We start from the raw sequence: 15,858 nt of genomic DNA, 5'->3' as shown, positions 1-15,858 counted from the left end.
ATCGCAGAAGGAAATGGATCACTGTCACATAGACTATAGCGTTGCGGGGGGATTTATATACACAGGAATGTTGCCCGCCTCCGCTTTTGTCCCTTCTCACTCTCTCAAGCTGATTAAGATTTTTTTCGGTGGCCCGCGAGACCCGCCGTGCATTTACTGCTATTGCAGTTGCAATGAAAATGTCAATTTCGATTCTGACAATATGGTATCGCTGTGTACCGTCTTTCGCTTCTGATTTTGGTTCTTCCAAAGTTATGCTACAATAGGTCAAAGTCAGTGAGAGGGTCAGCCATATTTAAAGAACACAGGCATGCATGTGGTTGCTCAAGCCCTTCTGTACTATAAATGGATATCTTAGCTTATTTTGTTATCTCTAAAAACAGAACCACCCGAGAAGATGATAGCCAAGCATGGGAGAGAAGGGGAACTATCACTCTTGTTGGTTTTGACAAAATGCCAGAAAAAAAAAGAAAAAAGTTTTTCCTGCAATGGGAATCAGCGCCGTTCAACTTTGACAGCAAAACATAGATTCTTCCATGAAGTCATTGCTTGAATGCTACCCATCAAGAGGAGATGATAATTCATTGTTTTGGCAGAGGACTTTGGACAGCAGCGCAACATGTACAGTGCTTTGTTTGCATGCATGGCCAATTTCCATTTGTTCTTTTAAAGTGGGAGATGGGTAATATGTCAACTTGTGACCAAGCCAGATGTGTTGCCACGCTGGGCAGTTTGAGTCTGCCTCCATGTGAAACCTACCTGGGGATTACTGGTTAAGAGGATTGGCAAGTGAAGGGATTTGATCTGGTTAAATGCAAACTGTAATTCTTTCCGTTGTGGCCATGCTACAAGCATTTCTCCCTGACACATAGATTTTTACTCATGCTATTCTTTGCACAGCTAAAAAGTCACCTTGTTAGAAACAGTTGAGTGATGTGGGATTTAGAGCATGAGCACTGGGGCTATTTGGAGAATAAATACCTTGAATCCATGCTTGGTGAGTGGACACATCAGCGTGAAGATCCCACTGACCACTTTTGCGTTTCCTTTTCGCGTCGTTAACATTCAGTCCTCAACATTCAATTTTACAACCTAACCCCCAACCTTCCTTGCACGCTGCCCCGACTTCCCTGCCTGCATGTAGCTCTCTGTATTCATTGACCCCCAGCTAGCGTGTTGGGCTCGGGTCAAAGTAAATTATTGAGGAATGTTCCCCCTGTTTAATGGCTAGTCGAGTGGGCCTCAGCATGGAAGTGTTCCCCCCTCTTTGATAGCCAAGGCTTTGGAAGTGGGGGTGTCCTTCTTCCAGACGATTTTCCCCACATGATTCCCATGTCCAGCAAGGCATACTGAAGGTTACTAAAAATCAGATGTGGTTCTTGCTGGTTTAGCTTGGCCAGAAAGGTGCATTGAATTTGATGGGGCACACACAAACACATACAAAATATGAACAATAAAAGGCTTCGATTTGCTTGCATTCAATGGCCTATCGCGTACAGAAATGCGCTTGCCTTAAGACATGTCTTTGTCCAGCTTGCGAGCATTTTTGTGGTCTCTGAATTATGAGGCTGGATCCACGTGAGCGCACCAAGGTGTGCATGTTAACAGCCTGGTTTGCAACACAAACCTCTATTGTTGATAAATCTCATGATGGTGCCTTGCAGTGTTTTAGCTCCTAAAATGGGTTCATTTCGGTCACATGGTCATCCTGTATTCCTGCCTAGAGCGAGATGATATGGCTCCATCCTTCTTCACAGTGCTAAGGCGCTGACACACAATCACATGTATCGTGCAAGCTTTTGGAACAAAGCCACCAATGATCTGAGCTAATAGTTTCACATTTCTGAAGTTGTCACGGTGACATGTTTATGGGAGAGAGTTGCTGAAAAATGAGGGATCTTAAATAGCGCTGTACAATGGCAGGGAATGTCAACAAATTTTAGCCCTGCACTATCTGGGCTATAAATCAGCAGGTAATAGTGGCAAAAACATGCAGGCTAGCGTCCAGCTGCTGGAGGTGTCGGCACAGCTGGAGAAGCTCACATTGCTGTTCTTTTCCCAAACACCTCTTCTGCCCTGTTTAAACATTTTAGCCATTTGCTTTTTGTCTTTGCCTAGAGTGAATTCTTGCAAGTAAAAGCCCAAGGATGACTTCACTGCCGGCATGCCAGAAGTCTAATGTGAGGCTGTTATGCCAATTTACCCTCCTGAGAGGGTCTAGATAGTAGACCCTTGGCTCGAGTGCCCTTGTTTAAACATGTTCCTACTGTATGTGAAGCCATTTGTCCACTACTATAATGGGCTACTGTTTGATGGACGCTTGGAAAACGATGCATTGACACCCGGCGTAAAACATCCTATCGCCGCCGCTTGGTCTCCATGAATCAGCAGAACATTCCAGTAAATTGGAGTCTGCGCTGCCCAGTTGCGTCAAGCCAGGACAGCCAGTAATGTAGAACAATGCATGGGAAGTGTGAAATACAGTGCACACAATGTATAGTGTTGTAGTGAGCGTATACTGTCAACGTTCCCTCGAATTAAAGCTTGGCTTTGTCCGACTGCAAAGTGCAAATCAGCCGACAAAACGGGCATGTTGCCGAAGGTTTCAGACAGGTTTGTGAGTAGACGGCAGCGCTGAGAGATCGTTGCTTGCTCATTCAACTTCCTGTCAAGTTTCAAGTCAGGCAAGCTAATAAATAACACTTTTTAACAACGCTTCCCTGGTGGCTATATTTTTGACAGGGCAAACTCATTAAATGTATTTTGAAGATATCCTCTGTTTGAACAGCGATTACGCACCATGCAGTTTTTCTACCCTTAAACTCTGCCTCAGCTGGCCAGCAGTAGCCTGGGCTTGCTAAGATGAAATAGCCCAGAGGCAAGTGTGTGACACACGTAAGATAATTATCATCAGAAAAGATGAAACACGCACATGATAATTACTCGAGCTCAAAGACAAGGAATGCTCTGTGTCACGAGGTGTGTCTGGAAGCTAGTTTCAAGTTTTTGAAATCTTTAATCATTTTTCAACTCATCTCTTCATTGCTCAATTTCACTTCATGGCCTTATTTGACATTTGGAGATTCTATCCTCAGACTGTGCCTTGGCATCCTAATTCCCTCCTTGGGTCCGGTGAGTCAGACGGATGAGAATCTACTCATTCACAACATTTCATTCCATCTGATCAGGAATGCGTCAATGACATGGAAACAGTCAAGGTCAGGCCCTGCATCAATGTGAGAAAACATTTGCGGGGAGTCCGGGGGGGGGGGGGGGGGGGGGGGGGGGGGTTGGGCATCGACAGTGAGGCAGGCGTAAGCCATGCTTGACGAGCGCATTCCTTGTAGATCAGGAGAAGTCTTGGAGAAACGCCTGCCTCTGGCTTGTGCTGCTCGAGATGTTGGCAGAAGTTGCTATTTCTGTTAGATCCAATCTGGGTGTGGACAGCGACATTCCCTTGTCTGCCTTCTAAACAAGCACATGAGATTCTTTGATGTTACAGATAATTGGCAAGGGTAGCATAAGAAACATCCACAAAACGAACATTTCTCCGAATTTATCAGTTAAACACTGAGTATGATTCAATTTAATGTGATATGGTATATCGTTTTTGTGCATGTGTGTGCATTTTTTCGGTTTACAGACTGCCGTTATACAGAGAGCAAGCTATTTGCAACTCTTTAGATTGGTCAAAAAATTGTAAAACAACTAACGCCCACACATATGGACTGATCAGTGTGAAAACATTTACCAAACGTGGAAAACATTTACCAAATTTTGACATAGGAGGTCAAAGCGATCAGGATTCATTGAAATCTGTGCCTTAGTGAGCTGAAGCGAATTGTACCGCTTGGTCGAAAAATTGTTTGAAGTTTGCTTTTTTTTGTACAGAGTCATTACATCTATGGAGCCAGTGTCAAGAAAGCACCCATTTTTATCACAGTGAGATTTTTTTTTCTACCCCGCAATTTTGCTGCTGTAGACTGCAAATTTCCCCAGTGTGGGACAAATAAAGGTTATCTTATCTTAAAACTGTAAACAATTCTGAGCTCCCTTGAAGCTGATGATCGAGTCACGGTGTGACTCCACGCAGCCCGACATGAACTCAAGCGCATGATCTACTTTGCTAGTGGGTTCGCCAATGGCCCGCAGATGATACAGAACGTGCTACTGTGCAGGCTAAATACATTCACAGCTAGCATGAGGAGGTTCTTTGTGTGCACCAGCTCATCACATTTCACCATGTCAATAATTGATGGTCTGCTACTGTGAGGTAAGGCTTTATCAGGCCCCTCCTGCCAGCCGTATGAGTGTGTACGCTGCTGACATGTGGCTCCTGTTTGTTTCTCCGCCGCCGTCCAGCACACTCAACGTCTGCATCGGGAAACAGGAGGTCTCCAGCTGTGGGTGAGGCTCCATCACTATGCTTTCAACCAGCCTGATTCACCAGGACCGGTTGAGCGCTCACAGATGTGTGAGCCCTGGCCCTCAGACCTTTAACAGATGAGCGTGTTTCCCTACTTTATGCTGTCTGTGCTCAGCTCCTGGAAACTGTTAGACATCATGGGATTGTGTGCTCAGATTGTGTTACAACCATGTTATCCCAACTATAATTGATAAAGGAAGAGCCAAGTTTTCAGCAAATGTGAGACAAATGGATTTTAATACTGCAAGAGCTGCCACCGTCGGCTCGCTGGCTCACACGAGGGGATTTTGGATCGGATCTGACAGTTACATAAACAGTGGACGGCCGATTAAGGATGGGAATGACAAATGCTGAACCACAGCCAGTGTGTCAGCTGCACCTCGATGTGGGCCACAGCATTGCGTGCATGTCAGAGCTCTTAACCCAGCAGGAACACAGACACTAATACATAAATGCATGACGGCGCTGCCCAACGTGCAAACATTTGTGCATCCCCGTGTGCCCTTGTGGCTCAGACTGACACGTTTAGGTCACTGGCAAAGTCTGTGAAAATATCGGGAAAACTTCTAGGAGTTATTCTCTATTTTAAACTGTATTGCGCCTACAATCAATCACAATGATCTACTCCAGCATTGTGTAAAATGCTCAGAACGTCATGAGATGTTTAATCTGGCAGTCTCTTTCTGCACTGAGATTAAACCAATTCATGCATGTGGTCTTAGCTCTCCTCAAACAGGGATGACAGCGATATGAACATTTGCAAACCTCCTTCAGAACACTTCAAAGTCCAATAAGCCTATGCTGTGATTGGCTGGTTGCAGTTGGAGTTACAAATCATCATGATAAAAATGATGAAGTTGCCAACCCATTCAAAGATGGGGAGCTGTGATCTTAAATTTGTCCTGAAGTGTAGCCTATAGTCATAAATGTGAGCTATTTGAAAAAACTATTTGACTTTGATTGTCAACTGGATTTGTGCTTTGCGAATTCCTCATCAGCGCCAGTCACGTGTCAAAGGAAGCATTCTTAGTTTAAAATCCAAATGTTTGAGGCGTGTTGCTGCTCTTCCCAGGGTGGAATCAGCTGGTAGAACAGGCCTGTGTGAGGAAAGACTGAAACAAAACAAAAACTGCAAGACTGTTGAAATGACATCCCGCACCCAAACACATCAAGGTGGCGGAACAAGTGAACTGTATCCGGAAAGCATTTTGAAACTGGTCAGACTACTTTCATGAGGGTGTATGCACCATTTCCATTATGATGCTCACATGATGAATAGAAAACAAATACAATAAAATACAGCTTATTATCATGTAATAATAATATAATTAATCAGCCCAATACATTTTAAAGTACAGTTCATTTAGCTTTTATGTACAATGTATTTTAACCTTTAAGAACTGTTTATTTTTTAAAGATTTATAGAAGAACATTTTCCATTTGATGCATCTTTACCGAATCATTATTGAAGAAAAAAATAATTAGCCACCACCTCACTGCTGGTTTCACAATGCCGCCTTTGCTAGAATACATTTGGTGTCATTAAAGGGAGCGCCACAGTTTCAGTCCAGACGGACCATTCAACCAAGCCGCAAGATTCTTAATCACCAGGTGTGTCTGCCTGAACAGGTGAGCGGGTGGCTTCTAAACGCTGATCTCATGTTAAAAATTGGCAAGGTGTCCAGGTTTTTTGGGGTGGAGGTGGCTCATTTGACTTAACATTGTCCTTGTAAGAGTATTCACTTGAGGAAGGCTTTTTGTCAACATTTTATTTTATTTCTTTTTTTTTTGTAACTAGGTCGACCAATCGGATTGATGACTGAGCTGTTTCAGAACCTGGATGCAGTTTAGCTTTCACGAGAGGCCATAAAGCATAACGCTTTATTGCTCGTGTGCGTGTTCCATGATTTGATTCCATTAACAATCTGGAAAGGCCTCACGTGGGGGACGGCTTGAACCCACACACTCCATTTCTTTGTTCAGGCTTGTTCACGTGTTGGAGGTTTAAAAGGGAAGGAGAGATTGGCATGGCAATGCCCCACTCTGTGTTTCATCTTTCGGCAGTATTTTGTTCTTGACAAATTTGAAGGGTTGTTGATTTGTTCAAATACACCAAATCTCCTCACAGTGTGTTTGAGCTGACTGCGTAGTCGACTGCTGTCTCTAATGATCCATGTTGACCTAAATAATTGAAATCAACTGACTTCTGAATGTTTCATGAGGAAAGCCGAAGACTTTTTGGGAGGATTGGTAATCATGTCACACTGCTTATTTTCCCCATTCTTCTCTTTTTTTTGTACAGGGAAAAACTGGCCGTGGCCCGCCTGCAGAGGGAAGTTGCGCGGAGCAAGAGTGAGGGAACAATGGTAAAGTACCCTGGAGTGGCTTGTCTGCAAACTTTGCACACGCACTCATGAGTCAGTCACATGCTGCCAGCTCATTGAAAGGTTTTTGTAAGAGACAATTACTGAAATTAAATGATCCGAAAAAGGACTACAGGCAGACATCCGACTGCTAGGCGAGGCTTCCTTGCGCATATGGGGACGTCACAAGGTCAAACCGCAAACCATGCGATTCTGTCGAATTTAGCTAATAACCTCAACTACAGCCTTCCTCAGATGTGCTGTGACATGAAAGCAAAATTTCTTTTTTTCCCCTTCTTCTTTTTGCCTCATCTCTTGGTCAAGGAGGTCAGAATTTCAGCTACTGTTCTTCAAAGGCACTTTAGCTTACTGTTGCTGCCGTTGCGGTTCAAGCCAGCATGTGAACGTACACATAAATTATGTTGTAAAAGAAGATGACCACAGACGCCAGCAGAGTCACACCGAGTCGTCTTCCCACACTTACGCCCTTCTCTTACCTCCATTTGACCCCTCCACAATGTCACGCCGCTCGTGTGTACGCGTCCAACTTATATATGGCTGCACAGCTGTTAGCGTCATGAGCAAAGTTCATGCTAGGTCTTTCCTGCTTTTACTTCAGCACAAAGTAAATATGTAAAATGGTTTCTTATCCGTCTCAATTTATAGCCCTGTCACAGCTACGGATTCCTCACAATGTACGTGCACTCGCTTTATCCTGGATGTGCACACACTGCAATTCTTTGTGCAGAATCTGTGTCACTGTCTCCTGTAACACTAACCTCGCAGACCTCCACCAAGGAAAACATCTCATTGGCTACGAAGGAGCAGCTCCCACTCTAGCGAGGACACAAAATGCTAATTATGTCTTTGGAGAAGTGTGTGTGTGTGTGTGTGTGTGTGTGTGTGTGTGTGTGTGTGTGTGTGTGTGTGTGTGTATTGTAGGCGCGCACTCTCACGAGAAAGACTTGCCAGATTCCAACTTTGTAACAGCACCTCAGTTTCTTATCATAGTCTTGCATACGGTCAGTGAATCACATTAATTCCGACTCACGGACTTAAAGGCCACACAGCAGCTCTGGCATGACCTCTGAATATAAAGAAACCAATATTTTTAAAGAGGCTTTCTTGAGCATGTGATTGTGTTGCTTTTTATTAACTATGTCAAAGTGGGGGAATTTATGTTGCATTATCTGCCAGTTATGGAACATGGCCAAATCCGACTGAAGTGCGAGGTTATACATCTAGTTGTCATGAGTCACCGTGTCACAGTTGCACTTCCAGTCTTGCCCATGACCCCCCACCCTTCCCCCCTCCCTCCCCAAACAATTTTCCTTTGCTAAATACAAGAGATTAACCAGTAAAGGACAGGCAGTATTTTGTTCTTGACAAATTTGAAGGGTTGTTGATTTGTTCAAATACACCAAATCTCCTCACAGTGTGTTTGAGCTGACTGCGTAGTCGACTGCTGTCTCTAATGATCCATGTTGACCTAAATAATTGAAATCAACTGACTTCTGAATGTTTCATGAGGAAAGCCGAAGACTTTTTGGGAGGATTGGTAATCATGTCACACTGCTTATTTTCCCCATTCTTCTCTTTTTTTTGTACAGGGAAAAACTGGCCGTGGCCCGCCTGCAGAGGGAAGTTGCGCGGAGCAAGAGTGAGGGAACAATGGTAAAGTACCCTGGAGTGGCTTGTCTGCAAACTTTGCACACGCACTCATGAGTCAGTCACATGCTGCCAGCTCATTGAAAGGTTTTTGTAAGAGACAATTACTGAAATTAAATGATCCGAAAAAGGACTACAGGCAGACATCCGACTGCTAGGCGAGGCTTCCTTGCGCATATGGGGACGTCACAAGGTCAAACCGCAAACCATGCGATTCTGTCGAATTTAGCTAATAACCTCAACCACAGCCTTCCTCAGATGTGCTGTGACATGAAAGCAAAATTTCTTTTTTTCCCCTTCTTCTTTTTGCCTCATCTCTTGGTCAAGGAGGTCAGAATTTCAGCTACTGTTCTTCAAAGGCACTTTAGCTTACTGTTGCTGCCGTTGCGGTTCAAGCCAGCATGTGAACGTACACATAAATTATGTTGTAAAAGAAGGACACCACAGACGCCAGCAGAGTCACACCGAGTCGTCTTCCCACACTTACGCCCTTCTCTTACCCATTTGACCCCCCTCCACAATGTCACGCCGCTCGTGTGTACGCGTCCAACTTATATATGGCTGCACAGCTGTTAGCGTCATGAGCAAAGTTCATGCTAGGTCTTTCCTGCTTTTACTTCAGCACATCCACCAAGGAAACCATCTCATTGGCTACGAAGGAGCAGCTCCCACTCTAGCGAGGACACAATGTGCTAATTATGTCTTTGGAGAAGTGTGTGTGTGTGTGTGTGTGTGTGTGTGTGTGTGTGTGTGTGTGTGTATTGTAGGCGCGCACATTCGGTGGCGAGAGGGGGATGAGTTATCTGTCTGAGACAGGAGCTGGTCGGGGGGTATCACTAAACTCCATTTGAAATTGGGATTATCCCAGTCGGAGTCCCCTCGCACTCCCTTTCTGTCTCTTTCTGGCATTCCTGGGAGGCATCTCGGCTTTGTGTGTGTGTGTGTGTGTGTGTGTGTGTATTGTAGGCGCGCACATTCGGTGGCGAGAGGGGGATGAGTTATCTGTCTGAGACAGGAGCTGGTCGGGGGGTATCACTAAACTCCATTTGAAATTGGGATTATCCCAGTCGGAGTCCCCTCGCACTCCCTTTCTGTCTCTTTCTGGCATTCCTGGGAGGCATCTCGGCTTCTCACTAGAAAGGAAAAAAAGCTGCATGGACGAGATAATAACTGTCAGAATGCTGCCAGTTGGTGAAAAGTGGAAACCAGCAGCGACTTGTGCAGATGCCCACTTCCACGCTTGCCCATGACCCCCCACCCTTCCCCCCTCCCTCCCCAAACAATTTTCCTTTGCTAAATACAAGAGATTAACCAGTAAAGGACATGTGATACTTCTCTTCAAAAAGGAACCAGATCCCAGGCAGAAAGTAGCCGTCTAGCTGCATGTCTGTGCAGGGGCACTGCATCATTAGCGGCACATCATGCAGGCTGGTGCAAGCCACAGGTCTCTCGTGCACAGTAACATAACCAAAGCGGCATTAAACAAAACACTTTTCAGTGTGTTGTGTTTTAATTTGAGCTCTTGTTGAGAAACACAATTCCTGACTGCAGCACCTTACAACGCTACTAATTCAGGATCTTTGCGGAGAATCACTTGAAGCCTATTGAACAATTTGCTGGTGCGAACTTCATCGTCACACCCGAGGGGTTTGTTATTAGTTCAGATGGAATATCGTCACAGTCTGGACATGGAAATTTCCAATTTCAACAAGAAAAACAGGATCATTTGACAGTTCATGTTTGGTTCTGTGGTTTCGACTTCCAAAAGCCTCATCTGTTCTGAGTGGAATTGCTCATTAACAGGCTCATCACCTCTTTCTTCTGGAATTCTTCCCATAGGCGTGGCGCTGGGCAGTGCCACGGTTGTTTAAAGCCACAATCTCAGTCCATTTGGGGAGGGGGCAGGATGCGGGGTTTCCTGTCAGGCTCAAAACGCACGTCCACATGCAGACTCATAAAAAGAGCGTTACATGCACTGCCCAGGGGGTGGGGCTCCCTATTAAAAAAAAAAAAAAAAAAAAAGGCATTTGGACTGTTAGCTAAGATTATGGCCACTGGAAACGGCTGTATAAACAACATGTGAAAATAAACCATCTCAACTTCGGGAGCTTTATTTTTCTTTGAGGTCTGTACATGAATGCTCACTGATACGTGAGCCAAAAAGACAGACAGAGGTGCTGCTGTCAAGGTTTGGCTTGATGCTTGGGCCCGTGCTTGACTAAATATGCACAATAAAAGACTTTAAGAGGAGTGTGAAAGTGAGAAAAAAATAGCTGCAGGAAAAGACATTTTAGCTATTATAGCCTGGGGGGTGTAATGTCAACTAGCAAGATTCTTAATTTGTAGCACATAGAAGGAACATGTTGAAATGAACATCATGAAATTCTTGCAGTCAAAAGTCTGAGTACACATGCACACGCCTTGGAAATAAAGGCGTGTTCAAACTTTTGACTGATACTGGATATGATGCATATGTTCGAGCATGTTCGGTGTCAGCACAAAAAAGCCTGAAAAGCATTTGATGACTTTTATTTTCCTCTCGCCTTCTCCGTGTCACCGGGATAGTGATACTTTCATTTCGACAGAAAGCACCATCACGTTTGTTCTGCTAATTGCTACCGTGTATTCGGTTATGTTGAATTTACTTCAACCACTTGACGAAATAAAATTGACTAAATTCAACAGAATATTTTTTTCAGATTCAGATTCAGATTCAGAAAACTTTATTTATCCCCGTGGGGCAATTAGAGTGTGTTTTCAGTTTGTCAGTGTTTTCAGTGCTGTAAGATGACGGACTAGTCCATTTACATCAGAAGCGAGAGGAGAGCGTTACGCATTTGAAGGGTTTTTAGGCATGTGAAGTAAGACTACAACAAAAATTCTCAGTCGTACAGGAAAGTTCCATCGTAGAAAGGGTTCTGTCAGTCGTCATCTGTACCTGTGGGTAAAAAACAAAAAAAGCAAAAAAGCAAAAATGTGAAGTAAGACTACAACAAAAACAATTCAATTAAATCAAAGAATGCTTTATTCATCACTTTTCATAAGACATTTTGGGTCCGCACAGGTAATTGTTTGCCAAATGGCAAACCCTCCTGAATATCAAACGTCACTGGAGGAGTTCGATTATTTTGTGTTTATCAGTGTCGTACTGGGGTGGCGAGCAGAGCTGTAGTGTGTATTCCAACTCAGGCCCTTTGTTCAGTTTGATTTGTAGAGTCAAAGGCAGTTGTTTCAGGCATCCACAAGCTTGGTTGTTCCTTACTTTTTTTTCACAGAATTCTTTTTTGAATTGTAAAAATTGTAAATACACAAAATTTGGAGAACAGAGCGCCAACAGGAGTTTATTTTCAACGTTTGAGGTAGTAAGGCATAATGTAACCAACCAATCCTGTGGAGTTTGTGCTAATTAGGTGAGCACCATGACACCATGATTAATGACCATACGTTTATCACGAAACCACACCGACAGCACATTTAAGGTTGAAGGTCTTTTGCGGAGCCGATAAAGAAACACCTGAAAGGACTTCAAGTCTTTCTGACAGCCGGTGCCTGAATGTGTGACAGTGTAGCCTTTCTGTTTGGGGCTTCGTTGGACTCCGGTGCTGCTTTTGCACATGGAGCTTATCATCCACGTGCAGGGGCAAGCGCTAGGCTCAGCTCATCTCCTCCTTGAACAGTGAATGAGCGCTGACAGGCAGGTGACAAATCGAAGCTGCACGCCATCCCTCTCAACCACGGCACTGACGGGAAATGATCCACAGTGTGTGGCTGGGGTTGGAAGATGATTCTCCCCTGGCAATGGTGAATTGCTACTGGTGTGATGTAGAATATTTCTGGTGAGTGTATTGGGGTGGCTGTATATGATAATGAAATCAATGCCCCTGAGACACAAGTTGTTATTTGACATAATTCCCGGAAAGTCCACATTGCGGTTTCAACTCATCGTGAAACTTACTTTGTGGCATTTTTATAATGTGTTCACAATTATTCTTCCCCTCCAGGTCTATTTGGTGCATTTTATGCTCGTACTATTGGCTAAATCAGCTAGCTTTAGTTTAGGGGAGGTCTGTCCAAATTAGGCCTTGACAAAAATCCACATCTAGACATGAATTAAGGAATAGCATCTGTTTTGTTATTGCGGTTGTCATGTACATCCCACCCATGGCTCTGTCTAATTCGTCCTCATCTTGCTAATTTTTTAGGGATGGCTGATACGTATGATGCGTTGCAGTTTTACATTACTGCAAATGCACGAGTGCCTCTTTGACATTTTGAGAGTTGAGAATTATTAACATTGCCAAGAGAGTTTTTAATCAAGCAAGTTTTATGCCACCAAATATTAAATGTTAGCGACTTTAAGTTAATAGTGCCGGCCGGTTCCACTATTTTTGCTGACTTGAAAAGTGCTTGCTACCAACAAAAGGTGCTCTGTCTCGAGTTGTTTAACACATCTAAATATAATGAAAGAAAAGCTGGAATTTTTAACTTTTGTCCCATATTCACCTTCTGACCTGAAACCCAAACAGAAGCAAAATAATGAATGAAAAAAAAAGTTGCCAAAAAGAATGTAGCTCTTTGCTAAGATGTAAAACAATAGAATGGCATATCCAATGCCTATGAGTCGCGACTGTCTACCAATGTTCTTAAAGTAATCAACTAAAACAAATGACATTTTCTGCCAAATCAAACCATGATACGATGGTTTGCATTAGTTCAAATCGATTCTATGTGCCAGCAAAGCAGCCAAAATCCTCCTTGTTGTACCTCTCCATTTGAATTCAGTGCTGCTGATGAGCACACATGCACACACACGTAACCCACTGGCATGTTTTATTAATGAACTAAGAACCTTTATGTTGTATTGTGTCCCTGATGTTTGCTTTAGCAATGAGCCAGAGACCCGCTCCCGGCCCTTTGATTAGAATCTGAATGAGGGGGTGAAGGCGTGGGGGTCTGCGTAATGAAGAGATTATTGAGCTGCCCCAAAATTGTAGCCGCATGCTGCGTGAGGATGTACGCTTGCAGATGGACATCAATTGATGTGCTGTCTGAGCAGGCTCATGCACTTGAGCTGATAATGCTGATGTAGCTTTTCCTAAATGGGAATCGGAACTACAAGCAGAGACTGAGGTCTCTAATGAATTTACAGCCATGCATGGATCTTTGAAGGCACTGGGATGTAAGGTGGGGGGTAGAATGTAAGGGGGAGGGGTGATGTCGTAATTCAGCTTGTATGGGCACCATTACCTTCTAATGCAGAGCAATTTCAGAAGCATTGCTGGATCTCGCTTTCAGCTAATCAAATGGAAGACTACATAACAAGCATGGTCTCTATACGTCCCGCTAATCCATGTTCTCTTGCATTATGAGCGTTGCATGTTCACAATGATAAATTGATACATCCCAAGACCGATGCATTTTTATCATCCAGGAAATGAAATCTGCCTCCTCTGTGATGGAGGTCAAATTTTATCCTCAAAGACCCAATCTGGGTTTATTGAAACTACGGTATATTGCTCAGTAGATAAAAAGCCATCCCGGGGCCATTTTACAAATTACTTCTCCTTTTTCCCTTTTGATGTCTTTTTTTCTAACCAGTGATGTTTGGCGGCAGATTTGATGGAGCCCCTGCTACCTTTGCAAAATGGCGAGCTCTACAGGCCAAAGCAGATATTACACATATACGTCTCATCAACGAATGGCAGACGTGGATGAATCATTTTTGTGGCGGTCGTTGATTTAACAGAAGCAAATGTTCTTATGCGTGCCATTAAAGAACATGTTGATGAATAAAGGCTACGGAGGCGGCGTAGGCATTAAACATTTCAGAGTCAGTCTGATATATTGCTGTGGATTTCTGGCCACATAAAGATATGGTAATGTTGGATTTAACAGCCTCCTGCCTGGTTAAACTACTGAAATTAGAGATTGAACTAAAACTATCAAAGGCTTTTACTGGAATGAGACAGTAAATCCTGCCTTGTTATTGAAATTCTTGACTCGAGTCTGTCACTAGAGCTGAGCTTGGTTCTTTACACTTGGGACTTTTGCTGGGCCATGCGGGCAACCCGAAATAACAAAGCTACTGTTGCTTGTGGAGCGTGCAACAATACTGCGCACATTACCGCACGATGAATAGTCGTTCGTCTTTTTGTGTGATTAGGAGCTTTGTCATTCAAATTGCATATGCAGACCTCCTGCTCACTTGCACGTTTGCAAGGAGGTCGTCCTCTTTTATAACGAAGTCAAGTAGGAGGTTTGTTATGGGTCCAGGTGTGGAGCTTTCGCTTCTCGATTGGGGGTGGGGCGGTGCACTTTTTTTCCGGCTGGATTTATAGCAGCCATTACAGAGGGAACCTTATGCCGTGTAAAGAGGTGCCTCACACACTGTAGTAGCCACCAATTTAAAACTACGGCAAGACCCCGCGCTAGTTTTAATGATGTCTTGGGTTTTAGTATTTGCACCCTAATTGACTGAAATGAACAAAATGTGCTTTTGTGTGCGGAACGTTTTATGTTATACAGCATGAGTGTTATTTGGTTGTTTATTGGTCTGGTATGGTTACAGGCAAAATTTGATTGAATTTCAATGTGCTGATTTTAATTTCTTACAAGGCATCTTGCTCAATGAAATAAGAACCAAAACATGAGATAGATGTGTCAATATGCACTGTACGTGCGTCTCCATGTTTCTACCACTAGAGGTCCCCCTCATGCTTGTCTGCAAACTGCTCAAATCTGACCAATCTTCTAAATCTGTCAGACCACAAAAATAAAGCAATGCTTCATTTTCATAAATTGATTTTCCGAAAGTTAGTATTTATTAAACTACTTGTTGTTATAATGCAAGGGAACCAACAAATCTTTCTTTGTGTGTCCAATATGTTGTTTTGGTTGGCATCTCACCTTGTAAGTGTACCTTATGTTGTGAACAGTGAACGTGTGTATTTTCAGTGCCTTCTACCATTCATCATGGCATCTCTGGTTGTTGCTCTGTTACAAACTTTCAGCTCAAAATTTTACATAACGTCCCCAACCAGCTATTGGTAACTGGTGCCTTTATAATTAATGTAATTAGGACATTAAGAACATTACTCGATATTTTCCTTCAGTGTAACTAGTTTTGTGATTAACATTTTACATTTTCATGTGAGCATCTCTTTCCAGCCTTGAGCCATTTTTTAGCTGATGGATAGTGCTTGTTAAGCAAAGAAAGCCAGTAGTGTCGATGTTCCCAGCACAAAGCTGAACTAATTCGACTTTGAAGTACATTTTGAGGATGGTGCGCATTGGGCAACAGATAGCTGAAGCCATCCAGACAGAAGAATCCAATTAAAGCATGAACAAAGATTTAATTTCAGACTCGTCTTGAGTGAGAAAGAGACTGATAAAACTGGTTAA

General features: G+C 43.5%; 1 protein-coding gene across 9 annotated transcripts in view; it reads left to right on the top strand.

Annotated features, from left to right (window-relative positions):
* The window catches only part of LOC109528536 (nck-associated protein 5), a 90,912-nt gene that overhangs the window by 30,684 nt on the left and 44,370 nt on the right, over nt 1-15,858 (top strand). For 6 of the 9 annotated variants that reach the window (XM_019891265.1, XM_019891263.1, XM_019891268.1 and 3 more), the window contains one exon: nt 6,729-6,792. The exons of 1 other annotated variant lie outside the window; for it this stretch is intronic. In XM_019891265.1, the coding sequence (XP_019746824.1) occupies nt 6,729-6,792 (64 nt within the window). Of the gene's footprint in view, nt 1-6,728; nt 6,793-8,292; nt 8,464-14,268; nt 14,334-15,858 lie in introns of those variants that run through there. 2 more of the 9 variants (XM_019891266.1, XM_019891270.1) reach the window with 2 other exon arrangements.

The sequence above is a fragment of the Hippocampus comes genome, unplaced genomic scaffold, assembly GCF_001891065.2.
Source record: "Hippocampus comes isolate QL1 unplaced genomic scaffold, H_comes_QL1_v1.1 scaffold174, whole genome shotgun sequence".
Taxonomy (NCBI): Eukaryota; Metazoa; Chordata; class Actinopteri; order Syngnathiformes; family Syngnathidae; genus Hippocampus; species Hippocampus comes.
This window is presented reverse-complemented; position numbering and strand designations above follow the sequence as displayed.